The 26,076-nt window shown below is 38.1% G+C and overlaps 4 protein-coding genes across 5 annotated transcripts; 2 read left to right on the top strand and 2 right to left on the bottom strand.

The window, feature by feature from the left end:
* Positions 1 to 599: 599 nt before the first annotated feature.
* Positions 600 to 3,676, bottom strand: LOC137965809 (large ribosomal subunit protein uL4). The gene is made up of 2 exons (XM_068812161.1): positions 2,511 to 3,676; positions 600 to 956 (listed from the first exon to the last, which is right to left on the bottom strand). The coding sequence occupies exons 1-2, from the start codon at positions 3,615 to 3,617 to the stop codon at positions 843 to 845; spliced, it is 1,221 nt and encodes a 406-aa protein (XP_068668262.1). The 5' UTR covers positions 3,618 to 3,676; the 3' UTR covers positions 600 to 842.
* A 403-nt stretch (positions 3,677 to 4,079) lies between these two features.
* On the top strand, positions 4,080 to 7,711 carry LOC137966590 (uncharacterized). The gene is made up of 2 exons (XM_068813264.1): positions 4,080 to 4,230; positions 7,255 to 7,711. Exons 1-2 carry the CDS (start codon positions 4,107 to 4,109, stop codon positions 7,524 to 7,526), a joined length of 396 nt encoding a protein of 131 aa, XP_068669365.1. The 5' UTR covers positions 4,080 to 4,106; the 3' UTR covers positions 7,527 to 7,711.
* A 4,361-nt stretch (positions 7,712 to 12,072) lies between these two features.
* LOC137966380 (zinc finger CCCH domain-containing protein 11-like) lies at positions 12,073 to 18,350 on the top strand. Its single transcript, XM_068812967.1, has 7 exons — positions 12,073 to 12,587; positions 12,846 to 12,986; positions 13,092 to 13,186; positions 16,688 to 16,876; positions 16,985 to 17,115; positions 17,237 to 17,339; positions 18,043 to 18,350. Exons 1-7 carry the CDS (start codon positions 12,335 to 12,337, stop codon positions 18,190 to 18,192), a joined length of 1,062 nt encoding a protein of 353 aa, XP_068669068.1. The 5' UTR covers positions 12,073 to 12,334; the 3' UTR covers positions 18,193 to 18,350.
* A 1,498-nt stretch (positions 18,351 to 19,848) lies between these two features.
* Positions 19,849 to 25,093, bottom strand: LOC137966544 (uncharacterized). Of its 2 annotated transcripts, none has more exons than XR_011116212.1 (2): positions 24,846 to 25,093; positions 19,849 to 21,180 (listed from the first exon to the last, which is right to left on the bottom strand). XR_011116212.1 is itself a non-coding variant. In XM_068813206.1 (2 exons), exons 1-2 carry the CDS (start codon positions 24,282 to 24,284, stop codon positions 20,269 to 20,271), a joined length of 957 nt encoding a protein of 318 aa, XP_068669307.1. In that variant the 5' UTR covers positions 24,285 to 25,093; the 3' UTR covers positions 19,849 to 20,268. The 2 variants fall into 2 exon arrangements, 1 of the variants encoding a protein (XP_068669307.1); XM_068813206.1 differs by having other exon boundaries at positions 24,240 to 25,093.
* Between the last annotated feature and the right edge of the window lie 983 nt (positions 25,094 to 26,076).

Genomic DNA, 26,076 nt, shown 5'->3' with positions numbered 1-26,076 from the left:
CAGAAAACAATGTCATCTTTTTAAAAGATGCTTCTGCTAGCTATGTTTAGCATTGACAAACAAATGTCTCGAGTTGGACCAGTCCCACAAAGACTACAGTGATTTTGAATTTACAATAACCTCGAAACCAGCATAACCATGGTCATGGATCCAAAAGGGGTGGTAGTCATATAGGCAACAAATCCAAGGAGGAGGTTGGTCAATTGTCAGAAATGAGAACTAGTCGAAATGTTTAATGAACATAAAAACAAATATAAAAAAATTGGTACAGTAAAACTACCTAAATATTAGAAGAATTCAGCTAGTTTGTGCTAAAAATCTAACATGAATAGAAGGATTACAATTTTATAGAAGAAAATGAAGTACAAATTAATCTTAAAAGTTATCCTAATCCTAATCCTAATCCTAATCCAAATCGTCTCTGAAAATAAAAATAAAAATCTGTTTCCATAAGAGAAAAATCAGTTTTTTTCTCTGTTGTAAGGCTGGTCCTGACGGAGTTTAATTCTTCTGTCAGTCAAACGCATGGTCCGAGAGAATATATTGTTCTACCATCCAACATCATGCAAAGCAAAGCGTGTAATCAAACATCAATCAAATGAAAGGAATTTGAGACTAATTGATCAAATGAAGAACAAGATTCCAAAATTAACAAAAACTCCAACAATGTCAAAGGCAGATGTGCAAAAGGTCCATGGCTTTCATCTTTAGTTCGAGATTCATAATTACTACTTCTCATGCTCACTAGTAACAATTCAAAAATAAAAATAACGAAAATGAAAACCAATCTGATTCAGCGAAGGCTATATATCTTCGAATATCTGATCTATCTATCACTCTCATCACTGGGTGACACCAAGCCACTTTGAGAAATTCTCAAACTCCGTATAGTCACTATCTGAGATCATGGTTTGGTACCACGACTTTCCTGCAGCTTTGATGGCAGCAGCCTCCTCCTGCACAGGGTAAATACTCAAAGTCTCAGAAAACCACTTTTCTTCAACAGAAAATATGATTGATTATAATTCCAATTAGGTAATCCAATCATCACAATATTATAATTATATTGCAGCAAAGAAGCACAGGCTTTTAAACTCAGACGATCCATGGAACCTGAACATAAGTTCAAAACATTTTTATGAGTTTCAAACAATAATGTTTGAAAGAATACATTTACTACTAAGAGAACTGATGAGTAAGTTGCAGACAAACCTAAAAGGCCTTGAACAAAATTAATTCATGCCTTGTATTGGTAATCAATTATCCTCAAATACAAAAACTAAACCTCCAACGGAGATTCGTTAAATATGATATCAAATATCACCTCCCAATAAACGAGGCAACCAGACCAAACGACAAATTCACAATCAGACTCACCCTTAAGTTCAGATTCATAATCCTTCTCATTGCATATGAGAGAGAGAGTGTGTTCTAAATATCAAAGACGCAGGCCTAATATTATTTTACACATTGATAAAGACAACTCACAAACTCTGTCAGCTTTATAAGACTCGATCATATACAAGAACGCAGCTACTGCAACTAGAAATCTCAGAGCTCACAAATTAAGACATGTTTATTCATCAATGCCAGACCATTGTCACGTTAGTTATATTCATCGGTACATAAAACACAGAAAAACTGCAAAAAAAATGCATTAACACCACAAATTAGCTACTCAATGGATTTGTTTTGTTAGAAAGAATTTACTGGATAATATCTCTATGAAAATACTTCGCAAAGCTTCATAAAGCAGCAAGTGTTTATTTCGAACATACAACTGCAGTCGCCTTCTAGTGTAAGGAGAAGTTGAGAGCATATTTTAATCTCATGTAATGTAATTTCAGAAGCGCTACCAATATGAGTTCTTTCTATTTGCAATAATCATTAGGGATCACTATACAAGAAGTAATTCCCTTAGACAGAATATAGAATAAAACACAACTAATTGCAAACGAAAAGCAAAACAAGAGTTAATGAAGATTACAATTAACACCCAGTTCGTTAGTATTTCTATACAACAACTTAAAAAAAAAAAGTGGTTTTGGTTTCACAACAGAACCACTCTAATTGTAAGTATTTAAAAGCCTAAAAAAATGGAAACTACTAAAGCACAATTAAAATCATGAGATAATAATTTCCAAACCAACAGAAAAATAAAAATTGATAATAAACATATAGCCTTAAGATCAGAAGGTGAATCCAGAGAACGTCTAGAACATTATTTCTTTCAATATTGAGAGTTGGCGCTACTATTTATATTGAGAGTTAACGCTATTGTTCACATGGGGAGCTCAATAAATATGTAGGCAGAAAGTAGAGAAATTGAAGTACTAGAAACACCAAGGTCATGAACAAAAATAACAGCCATTCCCTGAATGAACATAATAGACCCAAATAGACCTATGGAACGTTAAATAACAGAAATAAGACATATCATAAAGCACACATTAGAAGTTAGGACATATAAGAGATAATAAAAATAGTAGAAATGAAAATTTTTTATATACCTTTGAAAGTGGTTTCCTCTTCTTGTCGAGCTTTTCTTTCTTAGCTTTCACTCTCTGCGCCTCAGCCAACAAAGCCATCCTCCGTGCAGTCTTCGCATACGGGTTGAGCTTGAGGAGAACGTTGAGATTCTTCAAAGGGTTCTTCTTCAGGACCTTCCTCTTATTTTCCTTCTTAATGGGTCTCACCACAGACTGAATTTCATCCGAATTGATAATTCTGGCAAGATCAGCATTCACCATCTTGGACCTCGGCAAAACATATCCCTTCTTCTTCTCAGCTGGCGTCTCAAACGTTCCATAAATGGAATCTAACTTTTCGAACGCCGATTTAGTCCAAACGATGAACCTTCCGAGGTGACCACCAGGAGCCAGCTTTAGAAGATTAAGACGTTCAACGTTAGCAACGTCAATTCCCGGTAAGTTACGGAAGGCATTGACAATCTTGGATCCTTCAGTGCCATACACAATAAGAGGACCCTTTCGAGAAATGTACCTTCTATTCCTCATCTTACCCTTGCCGGGGCGAATTGACAGGGAATCTTTAGACTTCTCAGCATCGGGAAAGGCTCCGATCTGTTTGAGGATTTTAATAGCCGCAGAAGTCTTCTCAACGGCCTCAGCAGAATCGGAGATGACGAGAGGCAGCTCCGGCACGGATTCAATCCGATGTCCGCGAGCAAGCACGAGTGACGGGACAGCAGAGGCCGCAAGGGCCGAGACCACGGCAAAGCGCTTCTGACTTATGTTGATCTTACGATGCCAGCGCCTCCAGATCTTAGTCGGGGCGAACATCCGCCCCCCTCGGCACATGTTTCCGAAGGCACCCTGCCCGGCGCGATGAGTACCACCCCCGGGAACACGAGGGATCCTAGACACAGCGCGTCCAGTTCCCCAAGACTCGGCCGAGGTCTGATGACCAGCGCGCCGGGACACTGCGTAAGGTTGCCGGCGGTTTTTAGAAATGTTTGAATGGACGTAACGGACGATATCGGGGCGAATGGAAGACTTGAGGACGTCGGGAAGGGGGACGGAGTTTAGTGCGTCAGTCGCCATGTCGCCTTCAAGTGCCTGAACGGTGACGAGGGGGCGAGCGGCCGCGACGGCCATGGCTGCTGAGGTTAGGGCTGGCGGGAGGTCGAGAAGGGGGACGAAAGGTGACAGAGAAGGGGGTGAGTTAGGGTTTTGAGTAAGATAGAAATATATATAGTTAAGAAGGTTTGGTTTCTCAGTCGCACGATGGCAAAGAGTTCCTCAAAAGGCCCATGCAATCTGATCTTCGAGTGCGACCCAGAAAAACCGACCTGGTCCAGGGTTCGGATTGATGGACAACCCATTGGGCTGAGCCCAGCCCAAAAATGTAACTTGTTGAGGGGAAATGTGGACCAAGATCCGAACTCATCCGAGTATCCATCTACACCTAAAAAACATGTAGTTGTTAGCCTCACAGTTTGCAGTGTGACACGTGGCCGTGTTACATCCCGCCACGCGGCTTTGCTTGCAGTCTTCCTATCCACTGGCTTCTCCAAGTCTGGACAAAACACTTGTGCTACCCTTAAAATTCGTGGCGTAGAGGAAGCTTATGGATTTTTGATTCGCATGGATCTGCTGCGCTCGGGAAGGCTTACAACAGTAGGCTTATGGTGTCCGAGGAGAAGACCCGAGGCTACTTTCAGAACCCATTGCTCGTCCGGAGACGATAAGCCAAACAACGACAACAAAGGTGAGTACCCGAACCCATTTTTCCTCGTGATGTTTGATATATGAGGTTGGAGATTGGTTTTCAGACGATCTGTTTTGTTCTCTTTTAGCCTCTTCTGAAGTAGGTTGAAGAAATATGGGTATGTATTCGAAGTGAAATTTGGTTTGCATTTACTTTGCTGGGTGCCTTTTGGATTTGACTGTGATTAGTTCCTCAGTGCCGTCTCTGGAAAATAATGATGAAAAAAGAGGAGAGTCGAGGATGTTAATGTTAAATGAGCAGCAATCAATACAAACGCTTACCCTTTTTACTAATTACCAGATTTGTCGATGCCGTCAGAGGTTTTGTATCATGGAGTGTTTCAGCGACATCAGTGCTAATGTAGATGTTCCCTTCGGGAAAGTTCTCAGAATTGGGGGACATTTTATTGAGTGGCCAGGCCTTGATCAGATAGCCACCTTTGCTGGAAGGTCGAAAGATCCTGGTCTACCTGAACAAGAATTGGCCTTTTGGAATTGAATGCCATGACTGAAAAATAATGGTGAAAAAAAGAGTTTAAGGTTAATGTTAAATGAGAAACAAACGATGCAAGTACTTCCACTATTTGTGATGTATTGAACCACTCGAGAGGCAACAGATTTGGGCCTCTGGACAGGTTCAAAAGGCCACATGCTTCTACATTAAGGACTTGTATGGCCACATCTAGATTCTGAAGTTCTTTTCTCCAGGCATGAAGCTTGCAAAGTTCTCGTGGAAGACATCCACTGTTTACCCTATTTTGCTACATATTAACAGCTAGCCTGTTGCCATCAGTGGCTTTGTATCATGAAATATTATTTTTTCAGCAGCATCAGTGCTCGTCTAGATCATGCTCTCCTGAAAAGCTGTAAAAACAGGGGACATTTGTTCAAGTGAACAAACCTTAACAAGGTAGGCATCTATGCTGGAAGGTAGAAAGATTCTGGCCTACATGACTTAAGCTTGGTTGGTCAACCAAACACTAAAAAGGATTTCTAATTCTACCAGTCAAACTATCCACAAATGCATATAATATACTTAGGTAGGTGTTTGTTATGCATGTTAACAACAAAAAGCCCTGCAAACAAGAAACCAGGATTAAAGTTAAGCACACATTCCTCAAACTCAGATAGTTGCAGACTAATATTTGAACTGTATTACACTAATAGGTCAAGAATAGAGAGTCTAGGTGGATTAATATGATCAGGATGACAATGAATATTCTTTAGCTGTTTCATATTGCAAAAAAATTGCTGTGTGAAAATCTTCTTTTGTTTGTTTAATGAAATTGCAGTAATTAGAGCTTGCATTAGAATTAAACAAGCCTTAATCATGTAGGCACCACTATTAGCAAGTAGAAAGACCTGACCTGGCCCTGATTAACCTTGGCTACTTAATCAAATGTCCTGTGTTTTTGACAGCTCCATATAATGGAATATCTACGTAAGTACTGTTATATTTGCCATGCTGCGTGATGCAAAAGTTACTGATGGGAGCAAGATATCTTAATGTGTAGTAAAATAGAGGCTCTTTTCTCAAGAAGACTTCCATCAGGGCATTTACTGTTCAATGTCATATGCAAGTTAATGGTTAAACAATCACACATAGGAGTGAAGATCATAGATGACTGCTGTCAACACACCAAATTAATAAACCAAGGACATATGTTAAGGGTATGATTAGTGCAGGTGTTGTGAGCTACAATGTACATAATGCAGTGCAATTTCTTTGTTTTGGGGTAAATTGCAATTTCTTTGTTGCTAGAAGAAACTTAAGACTTTGACCATTATTATGATGTCATGTCATTGGTACTGGTGAGTCAACTCCCATTATCAGGAATGAAGGCTGCTAATCTGTGGTTCTTGCAAAGTGTCGTGTATCTCAAACAGAGTGGAGAAAGAGCTTAGGCTTTAGGTACTGTACAATCAATTTACCAGTTAGAGATCTTGATTGTGGTCTGAAGGAAGATCACTTGTAATGTAGTTTGAGTAATCCAGAGTAAACCACTGCATTCTTGTATTATGCACCATCTCTTCATATTAAAGTGGAGCATGCCAAGCAAAAGGAACCACCTGGGTGGTTATTAAATTCCTTTTCTTGTGAAATGGGAAAGCTGCTGCTTCTTACCCGAGTTATGCTTTAGCATGATACAGCTGTCCAGTTCCTCTTTCACAATTTATTTATCTTTATGGGGGGTTACTGTGTTTAGAATTGTATTTCTTGGATATACCTTCTAGAATTCTATTACTGGAATATAATTTTCTAGTGTGGCTTTATAATTATTATAAAAGGTTAAAAGTCATGGTTAATTCAAAAAGGAGATGGTTTGAAAAATGTTAAAGTCATTATTGTTTTTTGTTGTGTTTTCTTTCTTATTTTTTGAAATGCTTGAAAAGTTATTTCTTGAGAAAAGGTTTTTCTGAGATGTGTGTTTATTATAACAGTTGTCTTTCTAGAGTTTATTTCCATTGCTAGAGAATGGAAATAGAATTCCACAAATTCTTGTGAGCATTAACTCCTGACACACTAATGCTGGAATTTGAAAACCAAACAGATCAAAATTCTAAAAGTTATAACTTCCAGACCAATTCCCAACACACTAACCTAACCAACCACCTCTCCCCTCCTCCAACCCCCTCCCCCATGTAATTGGATCATATCCGCAACCTTATGACTGCAACAAGGAGCAGGAGAATGCAGAACCTTTTGGTAGGTTATAGAGAAAATCCCTCCATTCCGGTTTTCAAATGCTTTCTTGTACTGTGTCACCAACAAAGACATACAATGAGCATCATATATTTGTTCACTTTTTTTTCAGTTATTGCTTATGAACTTAATTATGTATGCATCACAGAGGTTGCAGTTTAAAAAAACAAACATTTGTAGTCTGTATTCGTTTGCCTGAAATGTAGACTAGATTCATAACAATGACTTGACTAGTATCTATATCTATTTTTTTTTTACTATTACAGTCTACAAGGATTCTGTTTATCATGTACTAACTGAACTATATTCAAACACTCTAAGGCGACAGGTCCTCAACAGATTGGGACAGAGCATGGTCAAGCTTTAGAAAACAGGCCAAAAAGAAATCTTTCTCTCGATTCTCACCAGATAAGTATGTAAGCTGGAACCCAAGGCGTTCAGAGTACCCATTGAGTGAGGAGATTGACCCAATCAAGAAAACAGAGAGGTCAAATCTGGAACTGTGGACAAGTCCACGGTTCACACTTGCTGGGGCTATTGTTGTGGTCACATTGCTTCTAATTTACACACTTCTGGCACTCCCACCAAAGTGAATAAGCCACAATTAACCATTTCTCAAAGAACTTTTATGTGCAGCTGAAGGTGCCAGGAAATGAATGAAGTAAATAATATGTAAATCCCCAGAATATTTTCTTCTCACGAATTCCCTTGTTTGCTTCTCAACATTAAGTTCGAAGTCTTTTCGTTTTCTCAATTCTATGAGATTTGCGTTTTTTAACTTCAATGAAGACACGGCATCCTATCCTGAGACTGGTCAGCAACGAAGCCGACGGGTCTCTTTCAAGAACTGGGCAGGAAACTAACTGGTTGTGCGGTGAAGAAATCCTAGTGGAGAACAAAGACGGAAAAATAGGACTGACCATTTCTGTAACGAGGCTTCTTTCGTTTTCCTGCTTTACAACTTGGAGACGAAAGTTCAGCCCGGTTTCGGAATATTAGAGGCCTAATGAGGATAAATAGTATGTGCGATTTTTCACAGAAACAGATGATACGAATAATCAAAAATGCTATCTGGTTGGGAATCAGATTGCCCAGGCTCGAAGGAAATCTCCTGCGAAGAAAAACACTCAGAACAAAGAGAATTATCAAGGACAGATTGAACCCAATAGGTCTTTTGTGCTTTCGACACTCTTCCAGTAGTCATGACTCAATTACCCGTCTCGAGAATTAAGATAAAAAAAAAAACAGAAACTGAAAGTAGGAGAACAAACTCTTAAGTGGATTAAAATCCTTTGAGAGGCGGAATCTAAAATTCTTACAGAGATCCCAGCTTTCACTATCGCGAGCTCGTTCAAATGCCGCTTGTAGACGCGGTTCACCCATCAACTTCAGGAAGAAAAGGAAGAACGACTGAGACGGAAAAGAATTCTGTAGACGGTACGGAAACCGACAAACAGCTTTCAAGCATCGTTTTCTTGATTGCACTCCCGCACGCTTGGAAAAATGGTTTTAAAATTAAATTTAAAATATAATAAAAATAAATATTAAATGAGAAAGTGAGAGGTTGGCATCGAGCAGTTAAAAAACTCATGAATAGGCTAATTAACTTAACAAGGTCCTAAGTGCGGAGGGCCGGATCGACTCTTCGATATCTTCTTTCCCCCGTTTGTTGTCGTCGATCCTTATCACCGCACAACTCTTCCCACGACTCTCTCTCTCTTCATTGTCTCAGCCTTTTCTTGATTTATCTTTGCTAATGACCACTTAACGACATAGTGTCTATGATAATAATAAAAAAAAATTTTAAAGTAATTAGTTCCCTTCTTAATCTCTTTCACAAATTCTTCCGGATCAAAGAGTTTTGAGTTGAAAAATTATTTTTCATTTTTATTATAAATAATTTTATGCATGGTAACTATCATTTTCTAGTTAAATAGTATAAATAATTAGTAATATCTAAAAGTGACTTTGTCAGGCGAGTATTTGTAATGAAGAAAAAATCGTTACGGTTTTTCTTCTGCCACGTCACATCAGTCAAGATGACCACCAGCGTGGTAGAAGAAAAATCGTAACGATTTTTTTTTTTTTCACTTTCCTTCAATAGGAAAAAAGGCCAAAAAAGTCGACAAATAACGCAAGTGGCAAGTTTACGTGTCGCCACGATTCGCTGGCAATGATGAGAAGAATTGGGAATTGGAATAAGATTTTAGTGGTAATTTGGTAAATTCCACGGCAAATAAGCCTTCTCTAACACGCAACCACGTCTTCTCTATTAAACGAACCTGAGCACGGACCCCCAGTTCATACTCCCTTGACTCAACTCTCGTGCTTTCCTTTTTCTTCTCCTTCGGTAAACTCCTCTGTGCTCCTCTTTCTCAAGAAGCTTCCTTCCATCTTTCCCTTCAATTTTTCCCTCACTAGCTTCTGCTAGGATCCTTTCATTCTCCTTCACCGAATACGTACTCTCTGCGTCTTCCTCTGCTCTCTTCACCACATTGAGCCATGACTTACCAAGCTCTCTCCCCATCGAAGGCAACTGGGAACCCTTACCCAAAGAGGGGTCTAATCAAGGCCAAGATTTTCAGGATGATCATCAAGTCGGTGGTCAGATTAGCTTCACCGGCAGGGGAACGAAAGAGGAAGCGAGTAGGCTGCTCCGGCAACGCCCCCTCTACGACTCCCTTTAAGAAGCACTTCTGAAGGACATTCCGACGCCTAGGAGAACCGAGCGCGATAACATGATCCTGGCATTTTCTTCATCAACTCATTTTGAGTTATTGAGCGCGAATGTCGCTATGCTGCTGAGTTTTATTGCTAGATATAGGTTTTCTTTGAATGTTTAGATTTCAGCTTGGAGCGTGAATAAATCGTTAAAGTGGAAGGTGGTGGATCTGGTTCAGTTCTTGTGTACTTATTCCTGACAAGGCTTTATTTTCTCACTCTACTTCCGAACTGAGCAGATCGGTCGGGAGCCTATCTCCAGTAAATATGTTCGATTCTTATTCAGTCCTGGTTTCTGTGTATAATTGTCTTTCTTTTCTTGAGAATTATCCTTGCTGAACTTTCAAATATTATGTCATTCTCTCTTGTGTTGCACGAATTCAATTTGAGAATTCGCAACATTAAAATTCACAAGTTACCTGGATCGAAGAGCAGCAGATGATGGTAACTTGTAGCTTCTCTCTTCTTAATGGTTATGAAAGATCGAAAACACTCACGTCGAGTAGGAAGTTAAGAACCAGGTTCTGGGATCTTATACAAAACTGGGTCTGGCATTTGAATTCTGAAAAATGGAGTTTGATTTTGTTCTGATGTTTGAAAAGAGAAATAATTCTGAAGTTCTCACGACTACCCTAAATTAGAAAGAGAAGAAGCATGAATCGAGTAAAGGGTACGGCCACAGATTCTTTCACTTTGTACTGCTTCTGCTTATTGAGATTTTCTCAGGCAATGAGCTAACTTTTTCCAGACGACAATGCGAAGTGCAAACCGAATGAAAAAAACACGGTTCGGGCGATCGAACTCAACGTCGAAGAAAAGAGAGATCATGAAATATCAATTCATAAATTGAATCTGTTTTTTGTTTTTTCGTTTTATGGTACGTTAGAAAGGTGAGTGATGTTCATAGGAAATATTCTCGTAAGAAGCTTCCTAGAAGCTTCCATGCTGTAAGAAATTTCTCACAAGCTTCTTCACCAAAAAGGTAAGTTTCCCGGTGGTGGTGGAATGTATGGAATCCGAGCGAGGTAGCGGGACCCGGCGGCTTTGGCTTGCAAATTGCGATAGGATCCTCGGAAGAGAGAGTGGATTAGATGGAGAGTGATGTCTCTGCCATTGCCGATTAACTTGCGAAATCCGGATAGAAACAGTGGCCGACCTTCACCGATGAATTTCCAGGCAAGAGGGTCATTCCCTCCCTGCAAAAATTTTCATCCCTCTGGAGCTACGGACAGACCAGGAGAATTGAATGCATTTACTTTTTGTCCCGCTTGGCCCACAAACTGATCAAGAATTTTGTGAACAAATCTCCCGTTTTCTCAAAAAACTCTATTGTATCGTCAACAGAGGTACCTCTGCAAATCTTAACACCGCTTGTCCAATCGCTGAAGCAACTACTTTGGCACAAACGTTAAATCAATAGGGAAGAAGGGGACGATCCATTGACGCGACCCCCTAGAAAGAGAAACCGGGGGACTGCATACCACAAGCTTTTGCAATGTTTAGTTTAATAGTAACCCTATTTGGCTTTTAATCTGTAAAAATAGCTATTAAAATATTATGGGGGATGTTTTGGCCCTAACAAAGCGAGATAATTAATCATTTCATGTTAATTCAGTTTGCCTCAATTTTTGTTGGATGATCAATCATGCCTTACAACATTAAATGATCATGTCTTGAATGATCGATCAATCGATTATAGTTGATCAATCATACTTCATAGTCAATAAGTGATAGATCCTTATGATACTAGATAAAATTATGTCTTTGAAAAACATGTGAATTTTTCTCCAAGTACTTTAACATATTTCTTTAAATGATATGTATGACGATTTTAAACACATATATGCAATTTAATATCTTAAAGCTTCGAACTTCACACGAACTCGAATCTTCACGTTGACTTCTTCTTTGTGGGTGCTTATTTAAGAGATGTTTTTCATTTTGTACTCGAGGTTTTCGTTTTGGCTTTGATACTTTAGACTTTGAGATGATTTTAAAGGTTAAGTATCTGATATACTAGATTACTAAGTTATTAATTTAATTAAATTTTATTATCATAAAAAACAACGTGAAAGTCAACCTATGGTTAACATTAAATATACATTCCCCTGAATTTTCTTGTGTTTATATGTCGGCCCTAGAAATCAACACAAATAAGACAAGAACATAGGTAGAGTGGATAATGTGCAAATAATGGATTTTTAATTTATTTAATTATTAGATTAATGTTTACATTAAAATGTATAAAATATAAATATCAGGTTTTTTTTAATATACATAAATTCTTATTCATAAAAAAAAACAATATTCAAAATTTAGTGGGTTGGGCTTGTTTCAGTTTCCTATTTTCATTATGCGAAAGACAGACAAATGAGAGTGCGTCTAAAGCATGATCGTATCGGATTCACGTGTCCCTTCGTGATCGCCACTTGCTTTACCCTACCTGAAGCAGCCAGCTCCCAAATCCCAAGCTCCACTGCTACATGGAAGGACGCTGAGGCATCCTTCTCCATCAACGTTATTGTTCTGGAATCATTCGAGAGTTTTTATTTGCAAGCCTAATACTCTTCTCAATCCCCAAATTCGTTTTTAGGTTTTTTTTAGGCTTCTCTGTTCGAAATTTTTGAGCTTTCCCTCCCCTATGTTATCTGTTTGGTCTATTGTTTGATGGTAATCCGTCATGCCGCCGAAGCAGTCGAAAGCTGACCTCTCCAAGAAACAGAAGGTCGTCGAGGACAAAACTTTCGGCCTTAAGAACAAGAGTAAAAGTAAGAATGTTCAAAAATATGTGCAGAGCCTCCAGCAGTCTGTACAGCCCAAACCCGACCAATCGAAGATTGCCTCCAAAAAGAAGAAGGAAGACGAGAAGGCTCGAGAGAAGGAATTGAGCGACTTGTTCAAGATCGCAGTCAGTCAGCCCAAAGTACCCGTTGGTACGATTGTCTATCAGCCCTCGGTTTGGACTTCTTATGGTTATGCATGTTGCTATAGGTATTTTTTATTTTTGAGGGAATTCCGAAAAGTTTTATTTCTTTTTAATAGATGCGATGGTTGGCATCATCTGAATGAAGTGATTTTGGTCCTGGGAGATTCTTGTTGCGGCCTACCTAGTTTATACCGGACCAATTGTCAGATGTTTGAATCCGTTGGTTATATATGATTTTTTTTGTTCGATTATGGGTAATGGTCAGGTGTTGATCCCAAGTCCATAGTATGCGAATTCTTCAAAGTGGGGCAGTGTGCAAAAGGGTTTAAGTGCAAGTTCTCACACGATTTGAATGTGCAGAGAAAAGGTGAAAAGATTGACCTTTATAGCGATAAGCGTGACGGAGGTAAATTCTCAGCATTATGGGTCACAGTTATTTAGTGAGCTTGAATGTAGTTATACTTTCTTCTATCCACTCCCACCTGATAGATTTTTTCTTTTTCTTTTTCAGAAACAGAAACAATGGAGGATTGGGATCAGGAAACTCTGGAGAAGGTTGTAGAGTCAAAGGAGAATGAGTACAAGCAAAACAAGCCGACTGAGATTGTGAGTTTTCGTCTCAGCATGTTATGACTTCTTATCCAGTTTATAGTTGGACATAAACAGTTACATTGAGCTTTTTGTTATATTTATCATACTCTGCTTATGCTCCTGTATAACAAATTTAATTATTACTTGTTGCCTTTCAAAATATGTAGTCATGTGTTAGGCTACCATTGAGATGCTAAAAAATGGCTCTTGACTGCACTTGAGCAATTTGATTGTCGTTTTTAAGCTATTGAGGGGCTGATAGCTTTCACAACAAAAGCAGAGCTCAAAAAGGGCTTTAGCAGTTGTTCAGATATCAGAGAAAAAAATTTACAATCACATACATACATTTTTTTTACCAAAGAAGCTCTAAAAAGCTGGAGAACCGTGTAAGAAATTTTTCTGGTCTCATCCTTGTAAAAAGTGTTGTAATAGCCACTGTTCCTTCCATTCAAAAATAGAAAAAAAATTACAGTTTGCTTGAGATTTACATACCATTGATCTATGCAGTGTCTAGTGTTTCCAGGTGAGCTGACCGTATGTGGTAGCTATAGATCAGATGATGCACATTTTTTTCATAATTCTCGAATCCTTAGGACATGTAGCAACTTAAAACTAATATATTGGCTTGAAGAAATGGGAAGTCTCTAGATTGTAACTGTGCATCTTTATACCACTCAATATGTGGATATTGAGTCTTATGACTTGTATCTTATGGATTAGACTTTTAGCTCATTAGCTGGGTGGGGTTTTTTTCTAGTGTGAGGTATTGGGCTCAAGTCTCATTGGGTTTATGAGGTATATTATGTGTGTGTGTGTGTGTGTAATCAACACTCAAAAAAATGTGGTGTATCTTATTGCTTTATGTGGTTTCTTGTTACTAATCGTGGAAGTGTATCATTTCTGCTGTCAGAGTGGTTCCGTCCACTCTTGTAGGTGGTAGCTTTCCACACCTAATAGATCTGTCTTTTGGGTGTATTGGCTAGCTGCTGTCATGGTATCAGAGCTGGGCATGCCACGTCCCATGTTCGAATCCCGTGAGAGGCAGTCAAGAATGGGTGGGGTGGGTGTTAGAGTGGTTCCGCCCACTCTTGTAGGCGGTAGCTTTCCGCACCTAACAGATCGGTCTATTGGGTAGTATTGGCTAGGCGTTGTCATGGTATCAGAGCTGGGCACGCCACGTCCTGCGTTCAAATCCCGTGAGAGGCGGTCAAGAATGGGCGGGGTGGGTGTCAGAGTGGTTCCGTCCACTCTTGTAGGCGGTAGCCCACTCTTGTAGGCGGTAGCTTTCTGTACCTAACAGACTGGTCTCTTGGGTTGTATTGGCTAGCCGCTGTCAATTAGAGTATCATTATTTGGTGTCATTTTCCAGCTCCAGGTGAAATAGACTTCTTAGAGGCTGATTGATTCCACTTTGAGGGAGATGAAGCTCCCAAGGCTTTGTTTTGCCTTATTATTCTAATCCAGCAAATGACTGGAGTTGATTCTGCTATTATGGATGCAGTGATTTGCAGCAATTTGGATACAAATTAATCATGTGACTAGGTTTCTGATTCTCCACAGAATCATGTATTCCTTTTTTTTCTTTCCTGCATAGCAAGGAATCATATCCTTGATGGGGCTATAAAGATGATTAACTATGACTATATCTCTGTTCTACTAAGGAAGTCCAATGTTGTCTTTGCTTTTGCTTTTCTTCCCAAAGCTTTTTTTTTCCTTATTGATTTCTGTCATGTCCCTTTTTTGGAAAAAGAAAGAAAGTTGAAAAGAAGGTAACTTAATAGCATTGTCCTTGAAAAGACTTTTCAATCCACCTAGTTGATTTGCTTCTAGTTGATGTTATATCTCCTTATAGCTATGACCCTGGACTTTTTTCTCACATATAATAAAAAAAATTCAATTTTGGCCTGAAATGCTCTTTTTTCAATTTTGTTAAGGAAAATTTTGTGGAGCAGCTTTTGAGTTGCTTACCTAAGAGTAAGAGGTAGTGAAAGTACTTTTCAAAAAAAAAAAAGTAGTGAAAGTTCAAAATAATTTCCATGGAGTCTCCAAGCTTAATGGGTGCACTTATTCAGGGTATCAAACCATTTTGCTTTGGGCCAACACTTTCAAGGATCTATATCATTTGCTGACATTGGAAGGTTATTGCAAATTACAATGCTCAGCCACCCCCAAAGCTCTCTTGACAGCCTCTTCCTTCTGGTTGGTGGAAATTTAATTTTGAAGGTAGTTCATTGGGAAACCCTGGTCAGATAGGATTGGAACGAGTCATTAGGGACCAAGATGGCAGTATTTTAGCTTGTATTTTTGGAGCTTATTGGTACTTATCACTCTGCTGAAGCAGAGATGGGAGCTCTCTTCAAGGAATCAGACTTTCTCTGAGCATTTCAACTGCCCATTTGTAATTGAGTCAAATTCTGCCATTGCGATAAGCTGGACACAAAGCAGGTCTCACTTTCCTTGGAGACTAGAGATCTTCAAATAAATTATTGAACTTTGCATTCCCTTATGATCTCTTGCAAGTAAAATTTTAGGTTAGCCAATTGCATTTTGATGTTCTTGCAAAAGAGGGTGTCTCTACTATTCTTTGGTAATTGGGAGCATCTATCCCACTATATTTTGAGTCTTGGGAAACTCCTCTTCTTCCCTTTGTTATTTGATTTTCTTCTTCTTTAATGGGACATAAATTTACTTTTTTCTTTTTTGAAAAGATGAAGCAAATCTACTATTCAAACAAAAATTAAAATGGGTTGTTTTCTTTCAGTATACAATTAATTAGCTCAGTGTTTCTATCTGTGATAGTTTTGGGCCCTTGTTTGTCTTATCAGAGAATCTTCACTTTAAAGTGATTTGTGTTATTTCTTCTTAATTGATTACTTAAGATTATTTTTGAACTTTGACTGACCAGAGTAACCAGCTGAAAAAGTTGTGGTCATCACCTAGGTTCTTTGAAGAAGTGCTCAACATATTGTCTCCTGGATTTTCTGACCTGGGATTGGGAGCCGACCTGGATTCATCAAAACTTGGGTGGGGTTAGTCGAGTCGGGTCGGCTCAACCTAAGTCCAAGGCTGGATTCATCAAAACTTGGGTGGGGTTAGTCGAGTCGGGTCGGCTCAACCTAAGTCCAAGGCTGGATTCAGGTCGGGTCAGAGGAGACTCGCCCAATACAGAAGGGGTGAATCCAATGCCCGGTAGCCCGTGAACATCACGGTCAACATGGAGTTGATTAATTTAATTAAAAATTATCCAAGCCAAACCAGAGATTACCATCAACAATAAGATCTACAATAATTCTTGTGTCACATTAGGACATTCTATGGTTAAATGCAAGCTTTGGATACTGATTGGAGATTTTGTGCTTCTCCTTTCATTGTTAGGCTTATGTTATCTCTGTGAATGCCAATTAGCCATAAGGTTTCTAAGACTTGTATCATGTCAAAAGCTGACTTCCAAATCTAATCTCTCCAGTTGTTTTGGTAAATGTCATTACTTTTTTTCCTTAACTGATGTATGCACAGGTTTGCAAATACTTCTTGGAAGCAGTAGAGAAGAAGCAATATGGTTGGTTCTGGGCCTGTCCAAATGGTGGCAAGGACTGCCATTACCGACATGCTCTTCCCCCAGGATATGTCTTAAAATCACAAATGAAAGCTCTTTTGGAGGAAGAAACTGAAAAAATATCTGTTGAAGAAGAAATTGAGAATCAGGTAAGAAACATCATGGTCGGCTGATTTCTTTTTTATTAATTCTGCCTGCTTCTTTCCTTTTCAATGACCTCTTAGTTTTGACTTTTTTTGAGTACTTTGTGACTGTAGCGTTCAAAACTAGCTGCTTCAACTCCCATGACCCCACAATTGTTTATGCAATGGAGAAAGAAGAAAATGGAAGAAAGAGATGCTGGTCTTGCAGCATGTCGAGCTGAAAGGGCTAAAAATGACCGCATGAGGTATATTCCTAGTTTGATGATAGTTATTGTTACTCTCAGAACTCTTGATATTGCAATTTAATTTTTTTGGGCACATTCTTCATGTCACATGGTTAATGCCATGGAATGTTCTCTCTTCCAGTGGTCGTGAGCTGTTTCTCTCAGATGCGAGCTTGTTCATGGATGATGATGCTGAAGCCTCTGAAAAGTATCAGAGGGAAGAAGCTGAGGTTTCTGAATCAAAGGTCAGCGAACAATTTCATGACTTAATTGTATGTCCAGAAAATAGTCCTTTCTGTATTTACTTTTTCGGAGCTCAAGTTTTTGCGGAATTAAATTTCGAAGGTGTGGTACTATTTTTGCTGTCTAGTGTTGTTGACCTCGAAAATTTTGTTAATCACGTGAGCTTATCTTTCCTAGCATCTGGCATTACCAATTGCCAGTGTTATGGTGTATGAGACTCATGTTTATAGCGTCTATGTAAGCTTAGAGATTCCTGTTAATTTGTATTGTCCCTGCATTGTAATGACTTTGTTAAGAATCTTCCCGTCTTACCGGAAAAGAGAAAAAAATGGGTTACTCAACTTATGAAGATTCTTAGGGAGTGTTATTGTTGGTATCTTTGATGTCTCCCTTAGTGCAATTAATACCAGAGCTTAAAAGCCGAATATTTGGCACCTAACAGAACTTATTCAAGTTGGTGCATGAAGAAAGCTATTGTTTTCAAGTTGGTCATAGAGGGGTTGTTTGTGTTTCAAACTGACAAGGAACTCAATTATAGCAGTGATGTTTGTAGAACTTATAGGAATTTGGGTTATCTTAATTTCATTGTTAGCATTGGCTACTCTGACATCTTATGATTTCCAACATGTAGGGTTTAACATCATTTTATATTTTATTAATGGCCTGTACACATTCTCACACTCCTTGAGTTGGATTTTACTTCAGGATAAGGAAGAATCTCGTCCTGAGGAACCTAGTACCTCCACTGCTGCTGATGATGAAATCCTTGCTGATGACGACGACGAGCTGGACATGGACGAGTTGAATGAGCTGGAAGCAAGTCTGTCCAAAATCCAGATAAGTGACCCTGCATAGAAGCCTCATCCTGAGGGAGTTGTTGTAATATTAGGAAAAGAGTCCCATACATCTTGAGACATGTCAAGCCCCATGTTTTCTGTATCTATGTGCTTGATTGAGTCACTGGTTCTTTCTCAATTGTGTTACTGAATAATGTAATAGGCGCTTTATATATTTATCCGGCTTTTGATTAGAATGAAAAACAGGGATACTCGTGTTTGCAGCTGTGAAAAAGGGCTTATGTTGGTTTGAGTTAGCTACCCTCTACTGCAATTGCTAAAACCCCAGCTGATGGGAATAGGAAGCCTTTGGTTGCATGAATTTGTCCAGGCTATTTATGGTTAGGAGAGTTGGGTCGATGAGAAGGTTTTGATTGAGAGAAGGCGAGCTTGTCTACTACTGATTATGGCATTTTTCCATTAACAAAAGCCATTGATCTGGTAAGAACCATTCAAACTTGTCAATACTTTTTAAAAGTTACGCTCTACGAACGTCTACATATACCCATCGATGCTGGTGAATCTGTCTATGGGTGCAACCAAGGGAGGGTCCCTGATAAAACTACTCGTGAGGGATTTGAGATAAATGGTAGGACTTGAAATGCACATTTACCAAATGTGGTTGCCCATGTTGTTGCTGAGGAAATTATAACAATTGAATACCAACTGTTTGAGTCTGGAAGCTTAACAAGTGGGGGGTAGAGGATTGAAAGTTCAATTGTTATTGGAAAAATGTGTCCACCTAAGAATTAAGATGAGGTTAGTCGTGTGCGGGCAAATAGGGTGTCGCAAACTGTTTGAGCTCGACTTGAAAAAAGTTCGAGTTAGTTCAATTTATACTTGAGCTTTGCTTGCTCTTAAACTTGATAATAAGGCTTGTTAAGTATAACAAGCCAAACTCGAGATTTTCCAAGCTCGGCTTGTTAGGATATATTTTTTTTAATGAACATACCCTTTATTTTAATTGCTCTTGTCAATTCCTTTTTAATGAACATACCTTTTACTCTAATGAACATACCTTTTGTTGGTTGATAGTTGCTCTTATTACCTCAAACCTCAAAGATGATTGATCGTTCAACCCTTTTGGGTACCTCAACATCTAATGTTATTGTTTACCAATAGAATAAACACTATTGATGGAGGTGATTGTTCTTTCTTTTAGGTCTAATAAGTTAGTTATTATACATTAGTATGTTCCATTGCAAAGTCTTATACTCTTCTGTGATACCTTACAATTCAATGGTTCCAAGGTCATCACAATATTCTTTTTATTTATTTTTTTATTTTATACTTTTAAATATAAGTTGGGACCCGAACACGCTTGAGCTTAGGCTCAAACTCAGTTAAAATTTTTGGGTTCGAGCTCGATTCAAATTTTAGTTTCAAAACTAAGCTCAAGTTTGAAGTATTCAGATCAAGCTAAGTTTGAACATATGTAAATTTGAGCTTGGCTCGGTTCAATGCCACCCTTATGGATGAATCCCCACTGCTACTTATTTATCACAGACCACCTCTCTGCTGACTTGCGTTACTTCTTTAAAGAGTCAATCAGAACAATTTTCACCTTATCAAGGGGGAATGTGTTAGTCTTTTACAGACAATTTTAGCTATTGAAAATTTTGTTTTATTGTAAAGAAGAAAAGAAGATGAACTTGACATAAAATTTTTGCTTCCTTCTTGTAACTTAACATTATAATACAACAATGTCTCTTCGTCCATCACTCTTACATAATATCAAATCCCTACTATGCAAATACTCACAAGAAACATAAAATTACAACTTCTAACACGGTTCTTTATATTGTGCGAACGAATTATATTTTGATAAATTTGATCTGTGCAATGCCCTTAAAATCTTTCTTCCTACCAGTACCATTTTAGCAAATCACCACAAGCCTTGACATCTTTGACATGTACATATATAACGGGAAATCGAAACTGCGTTTTCCTGTTTTCCTCTGATAGCATGGCAGCAAAGTGAAACTCTTCGTCCCGAGATTGAGCATTAGAGGAACAGGACTTCCTCATCCGCCTCCAGTTCAATAAACTGAATTGACGGATTTGAGAACTGCATAAAGGGTCTAGGTCGATCTAATCAGAAATAGTACGGTTGGGAGAGTCTATCAATGGCATGTATCAGTTTTCTTCTGGGTCCTACTGCAGTAGCTCCCATATCATTCAGCTTCCCCATGGTTAGATTCAAAAGTTGCAATTTATCTACATTTTCCCTCTGAAAGATTAACACAAACTGCTCCAAACCTTGTGACACAAGCCACCTGCTCAACCCACCTGCTCGCTCTAGCTTCCTCTCAAGATTCAGAGCTCGAGTTTGTTGGTTCTGCAACTCACCCGTGTTAAGGCAGCTTATTGACTCAAAAGTATAAGGTCTTTCTGGTTCGTAGTGGCATGAAGCTGCAAGTAGTGACAACCGTTGTGTACTTTGGCCGGCCAGTACTCCGGTTCTTAATTTCATGGGGCTAACATGTGCTTTTGAGGATTTATTCATCCTTACCATATGCTTCCAAGATGGCTCTGGAGCTGATTCCCCAACAAATGGGTTTGCATCTTTTGATGTGATTTCATAAGTGGATTGAGGTATAATACAATCCAGAGGACAAAGTGACAGTGCTGGACTTTGGGTTTTTGAGCTTTTCTCTTTGTTCTTGGAAATATGATTGCTTTTCTTCTGTTCAGATTGCAAATGCTTGAGATGTCTTTTAGCCATGCTTCGAGGTTGGCTTTCTTTAAGCACCTGACTTGGTTTGGTTCTTTTATGTTTCAAATTTGACCTTTGAAGCAGTGGTTTTTCCGTTGATATTGGAGGAATCCATATCCTAATTCTCTGTTTTTTAACAATCACCCAATCATTTCCACCCTGTTCCTCATCAGTTTTGGAGGTTGAAGGTTTGGCTAGTCGTCCACCTTGGAGAGGACCTTTCCTTTCAGCAATTGCCCTAAGCTGCCTGCGCTTGACTTTCACCATTGGAATATGTGTATACCATAAAACCTGTTAAAACAAAAATCACCATCAGTATTATAGATGACCACATTTCCCAGTTTCTTAAAAGATTGTAATACCATGGTAGAGGGGAACTATAAAGACCTAAAGGCTCAAAAGACGGAACCAGGACCTGGATGCCTATTAGATATTCAATGTGAAATAATGATGAAAACCAATACCATAGGCTCATGTAAAGTAATCCATATTCATGTGCCTTTGGGGAGGCTGTAAATGTAATTGCAATCTCTTGCATGGAGCAATAACATTTGGAATTTCATGAAGACTATTTGGTTAGCAGTAGAATTAGACATCTCACACATCACCAATAAAAACACAAAGGATGGTAACAAATCAATTAAAAAGCAGATCTTACAGGAACATCAGTCCCAGGACAAGAAGCAAGAAATAAAGGGAAAAGAGTCACATGGTGACAACCAAATCAACTTGCCCCATTCAAAATCTCTAACAATAGTCACTGTACACAGAAATTGTAAGCATGTGAGAAGCTCATAACCCCAACAAACTGACTATGCAAACTAGAGAAAATATCCTTCTCTATGATGTACGTTGATTCAATTTATGAAAAAGAAATAAGAATCCCTTAAACTAAGACTTTGCCTACTAGAAAAACGAATGAAGCAGCCCAAATAATTTTCTAACATCTTCCAGTATTTGGTTTAATCAAAACTCTGTCTTCAAAATATAGTGAGTCCTTGGGGCTGTAAAAGAGACATAAATCCATGTAATAGTTACTTGGGCTCTCTAGGAATTTGTTGGTTTATCCACTCTTAGCAATTAAATATATTGATACTTAAACAAATAAGATGAAAAATTTTCATTAGCTGATGGATACAAACCTGATGGAAAAGAATTTAAATTGAACATGATTATAATGAAAACCAGCAACAGGAACCATGGCAGAAGCCACCTTGAAATTGATCTACTGATTCATATGTTAGATACAGTAAGTCATAACTTATTTATTTGCACCAGAATTCAGAGGTCTCCTGCGTTGTCTTTTCTTAAAATAAGATGATTAGGACATGGAATCCTCATTGATGAGGATTAGGTAATGTATGAACTGCATTAACAAAGCTTTACTTCGAATCCTTTGGTCAGGATGCTAATGCTGCAAAAGCATTTCGCCATTTGCAGGGCCTAAGGTTGTTAATAGATGAACCTTTGGTGAAGCGACGAATTGCACAGTTTCATCAGGTGGGTCAAAGTAGGAAATGCAGGATTTGAAAACCCTAGCGCCTGCAAGCACAGTTTGTTGAGAATATGTACTAAAAAAAGGAAACACTTCCATCACTTGTCTTTGATCCCAAAAAATGCCAGTTTGGTCGTTCTACTGTAGCCAATCAATGAGTTGTCTCAGGTTAAGCATGTTGATATTTTAGTAACCTTGTACAGGTTTAGTTCTTTTATTTTCATAACACCAATCACTCCCATAAATTCATAGTCTACCTAGTCCTTTGTCATGAAAGCTATATTGCAATTTCTTGGAAAACATAGTGTTAGAAAAATAGTTGAAGGGTATTTTTGTCTTTTTAAATTAGCTGTGATCTCTAGAGTCGGTTGTATATTGTTCTACATGTTTAGATCTATCTGTAGTTCAGGTTTGATGTAATTTGAGTATGTATAGTGGGAGATATAAGGAGTAAATTAAGTTTAAGTGTATAAGAGTATATTTATAATTATCTGTAAAGTAAAGTGTATAAGGGTATAAGGAGAGTTGTTTCTAGACTCTCTTCTCTCATCTCTTTCTCCTCTTTTCTCCTCCCCACTTCTTCTCCCTGTACTCAATTTTACACTTCTTCGAATAATGTAAACATGGTGATGCTAACAATATTAATGTTCACCTCTGCTCGCCGCTAACATGGTGGTGATATATTCCAATTTGGAATAGAAAAATTATGAGGGTTTTCAATTTACTGTCCTTCCTCCTTGGTTTCACTTATGGAGGAGGGTAAGAGCAATTTCTTTTTTCGCTAACACAGAGGAACCTAACATTGTTAAATTCAAACTGCATGTCTCCAAAAAATTTCTGACAATTAGAATCATATAAACCATGCAACCACTCCTTTACAAAATTCTAACCTTCAAGACTTCAACTAGATTCCTGAAAAGTTTAGTAGGTTTATGTTCTCACTAGTCAGGGTAATTGTGCTTTTTCTTTGAGAAAAGAAGTCATGGAACTATCTCCCCCTAGAAAGAAAATTCTGAAAAAATTATTCGGTACATTGAAAAGCCTTCAATTATATTGGTAAAAGAATAACCAGAACAAATTCGTTTCAACTTAAAATTGACAAGCTTAAAAATAAGGGAATAAATATGAGAAAGAAACCAAAATTACTTAGCTCACACATAATATCTGAATTTTCAGCTCACATACTTGGAAGATGTTAATTGTAGCACTGAGCAAAATGTCATGCTTTCTCACAACTCTACAAACTGTTTGCCAAATATTGTGGTTTGTAGCTCATAAAACTTGCTAAAAAGTTTTGCAAATTGACTTAGTGAAAATAGTCTTGTATGATACGTTCCCAGATATAGCAACTACCTAAAGAGTTTATGCAAATAAAACATTTAGCTTCACGGAACGTCAAATGTAAAGTAAAATTATAGAACTTGTTGATGAAATAACAGAATTCAGACTCGAGTTTAAAAACAACCAAAAGGTTTTTTCTCCATAATTATCTAAAATAAAGAACATAAAAATCTTTAAACTTATTCCAAGTTCAGGTGGAGATGGACTATTCCAAGAATAACCTCATAACAGAACAAATCAACAACCATATATCCAGGTAAGTTTTGACAATTTTCGCGTGCATAAGCAAGGGTCAAGTTCTACACTATGCACTCTATTTTTTATTTCATCAGCACATGAAAAATTGAAATCAAAGTTTTCAAGTTCTACTAAAAGGCCCACCCAGCCCACAGCAGCCCTGAGTAACTTTTCTGTAGACAGTCTAGAGGTGGGGAATTCTATAAGAGTCAATAAAATGAGAGCAGAACCCTACCAGAACTGAGTACAGAGCTAATCTGAGAAACCGGAGATCTACCTTTCTATATGCTTCTGTTGCTGATGACCAGTCTTTTTTCCACATTCATTTTACATCTAATTCTGAAGCGCAAGGAGATTTCACAAAGTTTGATACAGCAGGAAACTACTCCTTACTACGCAACTACCATAGGTTTATTGTCTGCATATACCAGATCCAGGCTCCATCAGATGGAAGAGAGAACAGTTATAGGGAGAAAAAAAAAAGTGTAGGTTCAACTCTTTCGGCCACCCAGGCTGTGAATATGCAGTTGGACTATTTTTCGAACTTCAAAACTTCAATCAATGAGTCAATTCTGTTTCCTGGTGCCTCCTATATTACTCGCAACACAAATCACTTTCGGGAAATCTCCTGCTTCAGGCTACACGGGCAATTCTTTGAACTCGTAGTTTCTTCAGTACAAGAAAACACCAAGGCCCAACTTGAGAACCAAATAAAAATGAGTTTCCATGTAAGACCTTGGGTAGTAGAATTGAACGTTAGTTAAGGTACAGAAGAATGCAGGTATAACGAAATTGACCATCCAAATTCCTCAAATCACAGATAAAAAGACAATAAATTGCATAATGTACAAAGCAGAGGAAAAGGAAAGGAGCAGCACGGGACCTAAAATTGGAGCACAGGGATTTTTTTCAAACACGTAGCTTCGGGGTTCCAGACCAGCAATGAACCAGGAGCATCAAATCGCAGGAAAAGAACAGAAGGAAATCCTGGCGAGGGATCTGGGGTTTTTTTCAATTTAAGAACCTCACTGTCATTTCATCTTTTTCCAGCGAAAGAGGGGATCGTAAATTCATTATCCGGCGACCAAAATTTTCACAAGCCGGCTGTTCGATTGCTCGTATCAATGCAGACAAAACATGGGTAGAATACTGCCGTTGTTGTTGGGAGTATATATAACAATCATATATCAAAATTACCAGGAACTTTTTCTTATTTTTTTCATTTTCTTAATTCTTTGAGAGTTACTTCAATATAAATTTCCAAATTTCATCAAAACGAGATTCGTTCTTTTCAGCATTTTCATTTTTTTAAAAGAATTTATTTTTGTTACATGGAATCACATAAAAAAGTGAAAAAAATTTAAATCCCACTTTCAAAAATTGATCTTAGAGAATATTGAGAAAATTAGAATGGAAAAAAGAAAAATATGCATTGTACATAATACCTACATAAGTGATACAATGTTACAATAAAACTGATCGAACATACAAAATAATTACCGAGTGAATCAATTGTGTAAAATTACAAAACTACATTTGCATAAAAATCGATCTGCTTCAGTGAGTTATTATTTTATTTTATTTTATTTTATTTTATTTTATTGTGCAATTGGCTGGCTAGATGGATGGATGGTTATATTTTGTTTAAAATTTGAGTTTAAGACCTTTCCAAAATTGATTAGGATATGATCTTTGAGACAAATAAGGCCATGCGTGATAATATGCTCATTTGAATTTGAACAAGGAGGGGAGGGGGGCTGATGGGATTTGCATTGATTAGGTGACAAATTCTCATATGTATGATAAAGGGATAAGAAAGGCTTATGACATAACATCTCACTTTCATGCAAAAAGATTTCTTCGACAATGGCAACGGGACTGTGATTTGTGGCAAAGATAGCTCAGTAACGATTCGGCAGAGGTAGTAGCGAGCGAAGGATGAGAAGCAACAGGCTGGATACTGAGTAACAAAGCAAGTTTACGGAAGCTTGTCGGCCAGAACTGGTAAAATCAAATAACTCGGCAAAAACAGAGTTCTTGGCAGAGAAAATAATCCAATGTGCCGAAACAGAAAATGGACTCAGTAGAGTCGTCTCGCGGCATTGATTTAATTT

The sequence above is a fragment of the Aristolochia californica genome, unplaced genomic scaffold (genome assembly GCF_029961685.1).
Source record: "Aristolochia californica isolate CCGP_79_NKW_82.1479 unplaced genomic scaffold, dmAriCali1.0.hap1 SCAF_5, whole genome shotgun sequence".
NCBI classification, from domain to species: Eukaryota; Viridiplantae; Streptophyta; class Magnoliopsida; order Piperales; family Aristolochiaceae; genus Aristolochia; species Aristolochia californica.
Note: the sequence above shows the minus strand (reverse complement) of the source record. Positions and strands in the feature narration are given on the sequence as shown.

Bases quoted from the DNA above. Each gene is read 5' to 3' on its own strand.
- LOC137965809 (XM_068812161.1), bottom strand. From the start codon at position 3,617: ATGGCCGTCGCGGCCGCTCGCCCCCTCGTCACCGTTCAGGCACTTGAA. The intron at 957-2,510 runs GTATATAAAAAA...TACCCTGTGCAG, and splicing joins AGAGGAAACCACTTTCAAAG to GAGGAGGCTGCTGCCATCAA.
- LOC137966590 (XM_068813264.1), top strand. From the start codon at position 4,107: ATGGATCTGCTGCGCTCGGGAAGGCTTACAACAGTAGGCTTATGGTGT. The intron at 4,231-7,254 runs GTGAGTACCCGA...AAACACTCTAAG, and splicing joins GCCAAACAACGACAACAAAG to GCGACAGGTCCTCAACAGAT.
- LOC137966380 (XM_068812967.1), top strand. From the start codon at position 12,335: ATGCCGCCGAAGCAGTCGAAAGCTGACCTCTCCAAGAAACAGAAGGTC. The intron at 16,877-16,984 runs GTAAGAAACATC...TTGTGACTGTAG, and splicing joins AAGAAGAAATTGAGAATCAG to CGTTCAAAACTAGCTGCTTC. The intron at 17,340-18,042 runs GTCAGCGAACAA...ATTTTACTTCAG, and splicing joins CTGAGGTTTCTGAATCAAAG to GATAAGGAAGAATCTCGTCC.
- LOC137966544 (XM_068813206.1), bottom strand. From the start codon at position 24,284: ATGTGGAAAAAAGACTGGTCATCAGCAACAGAAGCATATAGAAAG. The intron at 21,181-24,239 runs GTAGATCTCCGG...TTGTTTTAACAG, and splicing joins CAACAGAAGCATATAGAAAG to GTTTTATGGTATACACATAT.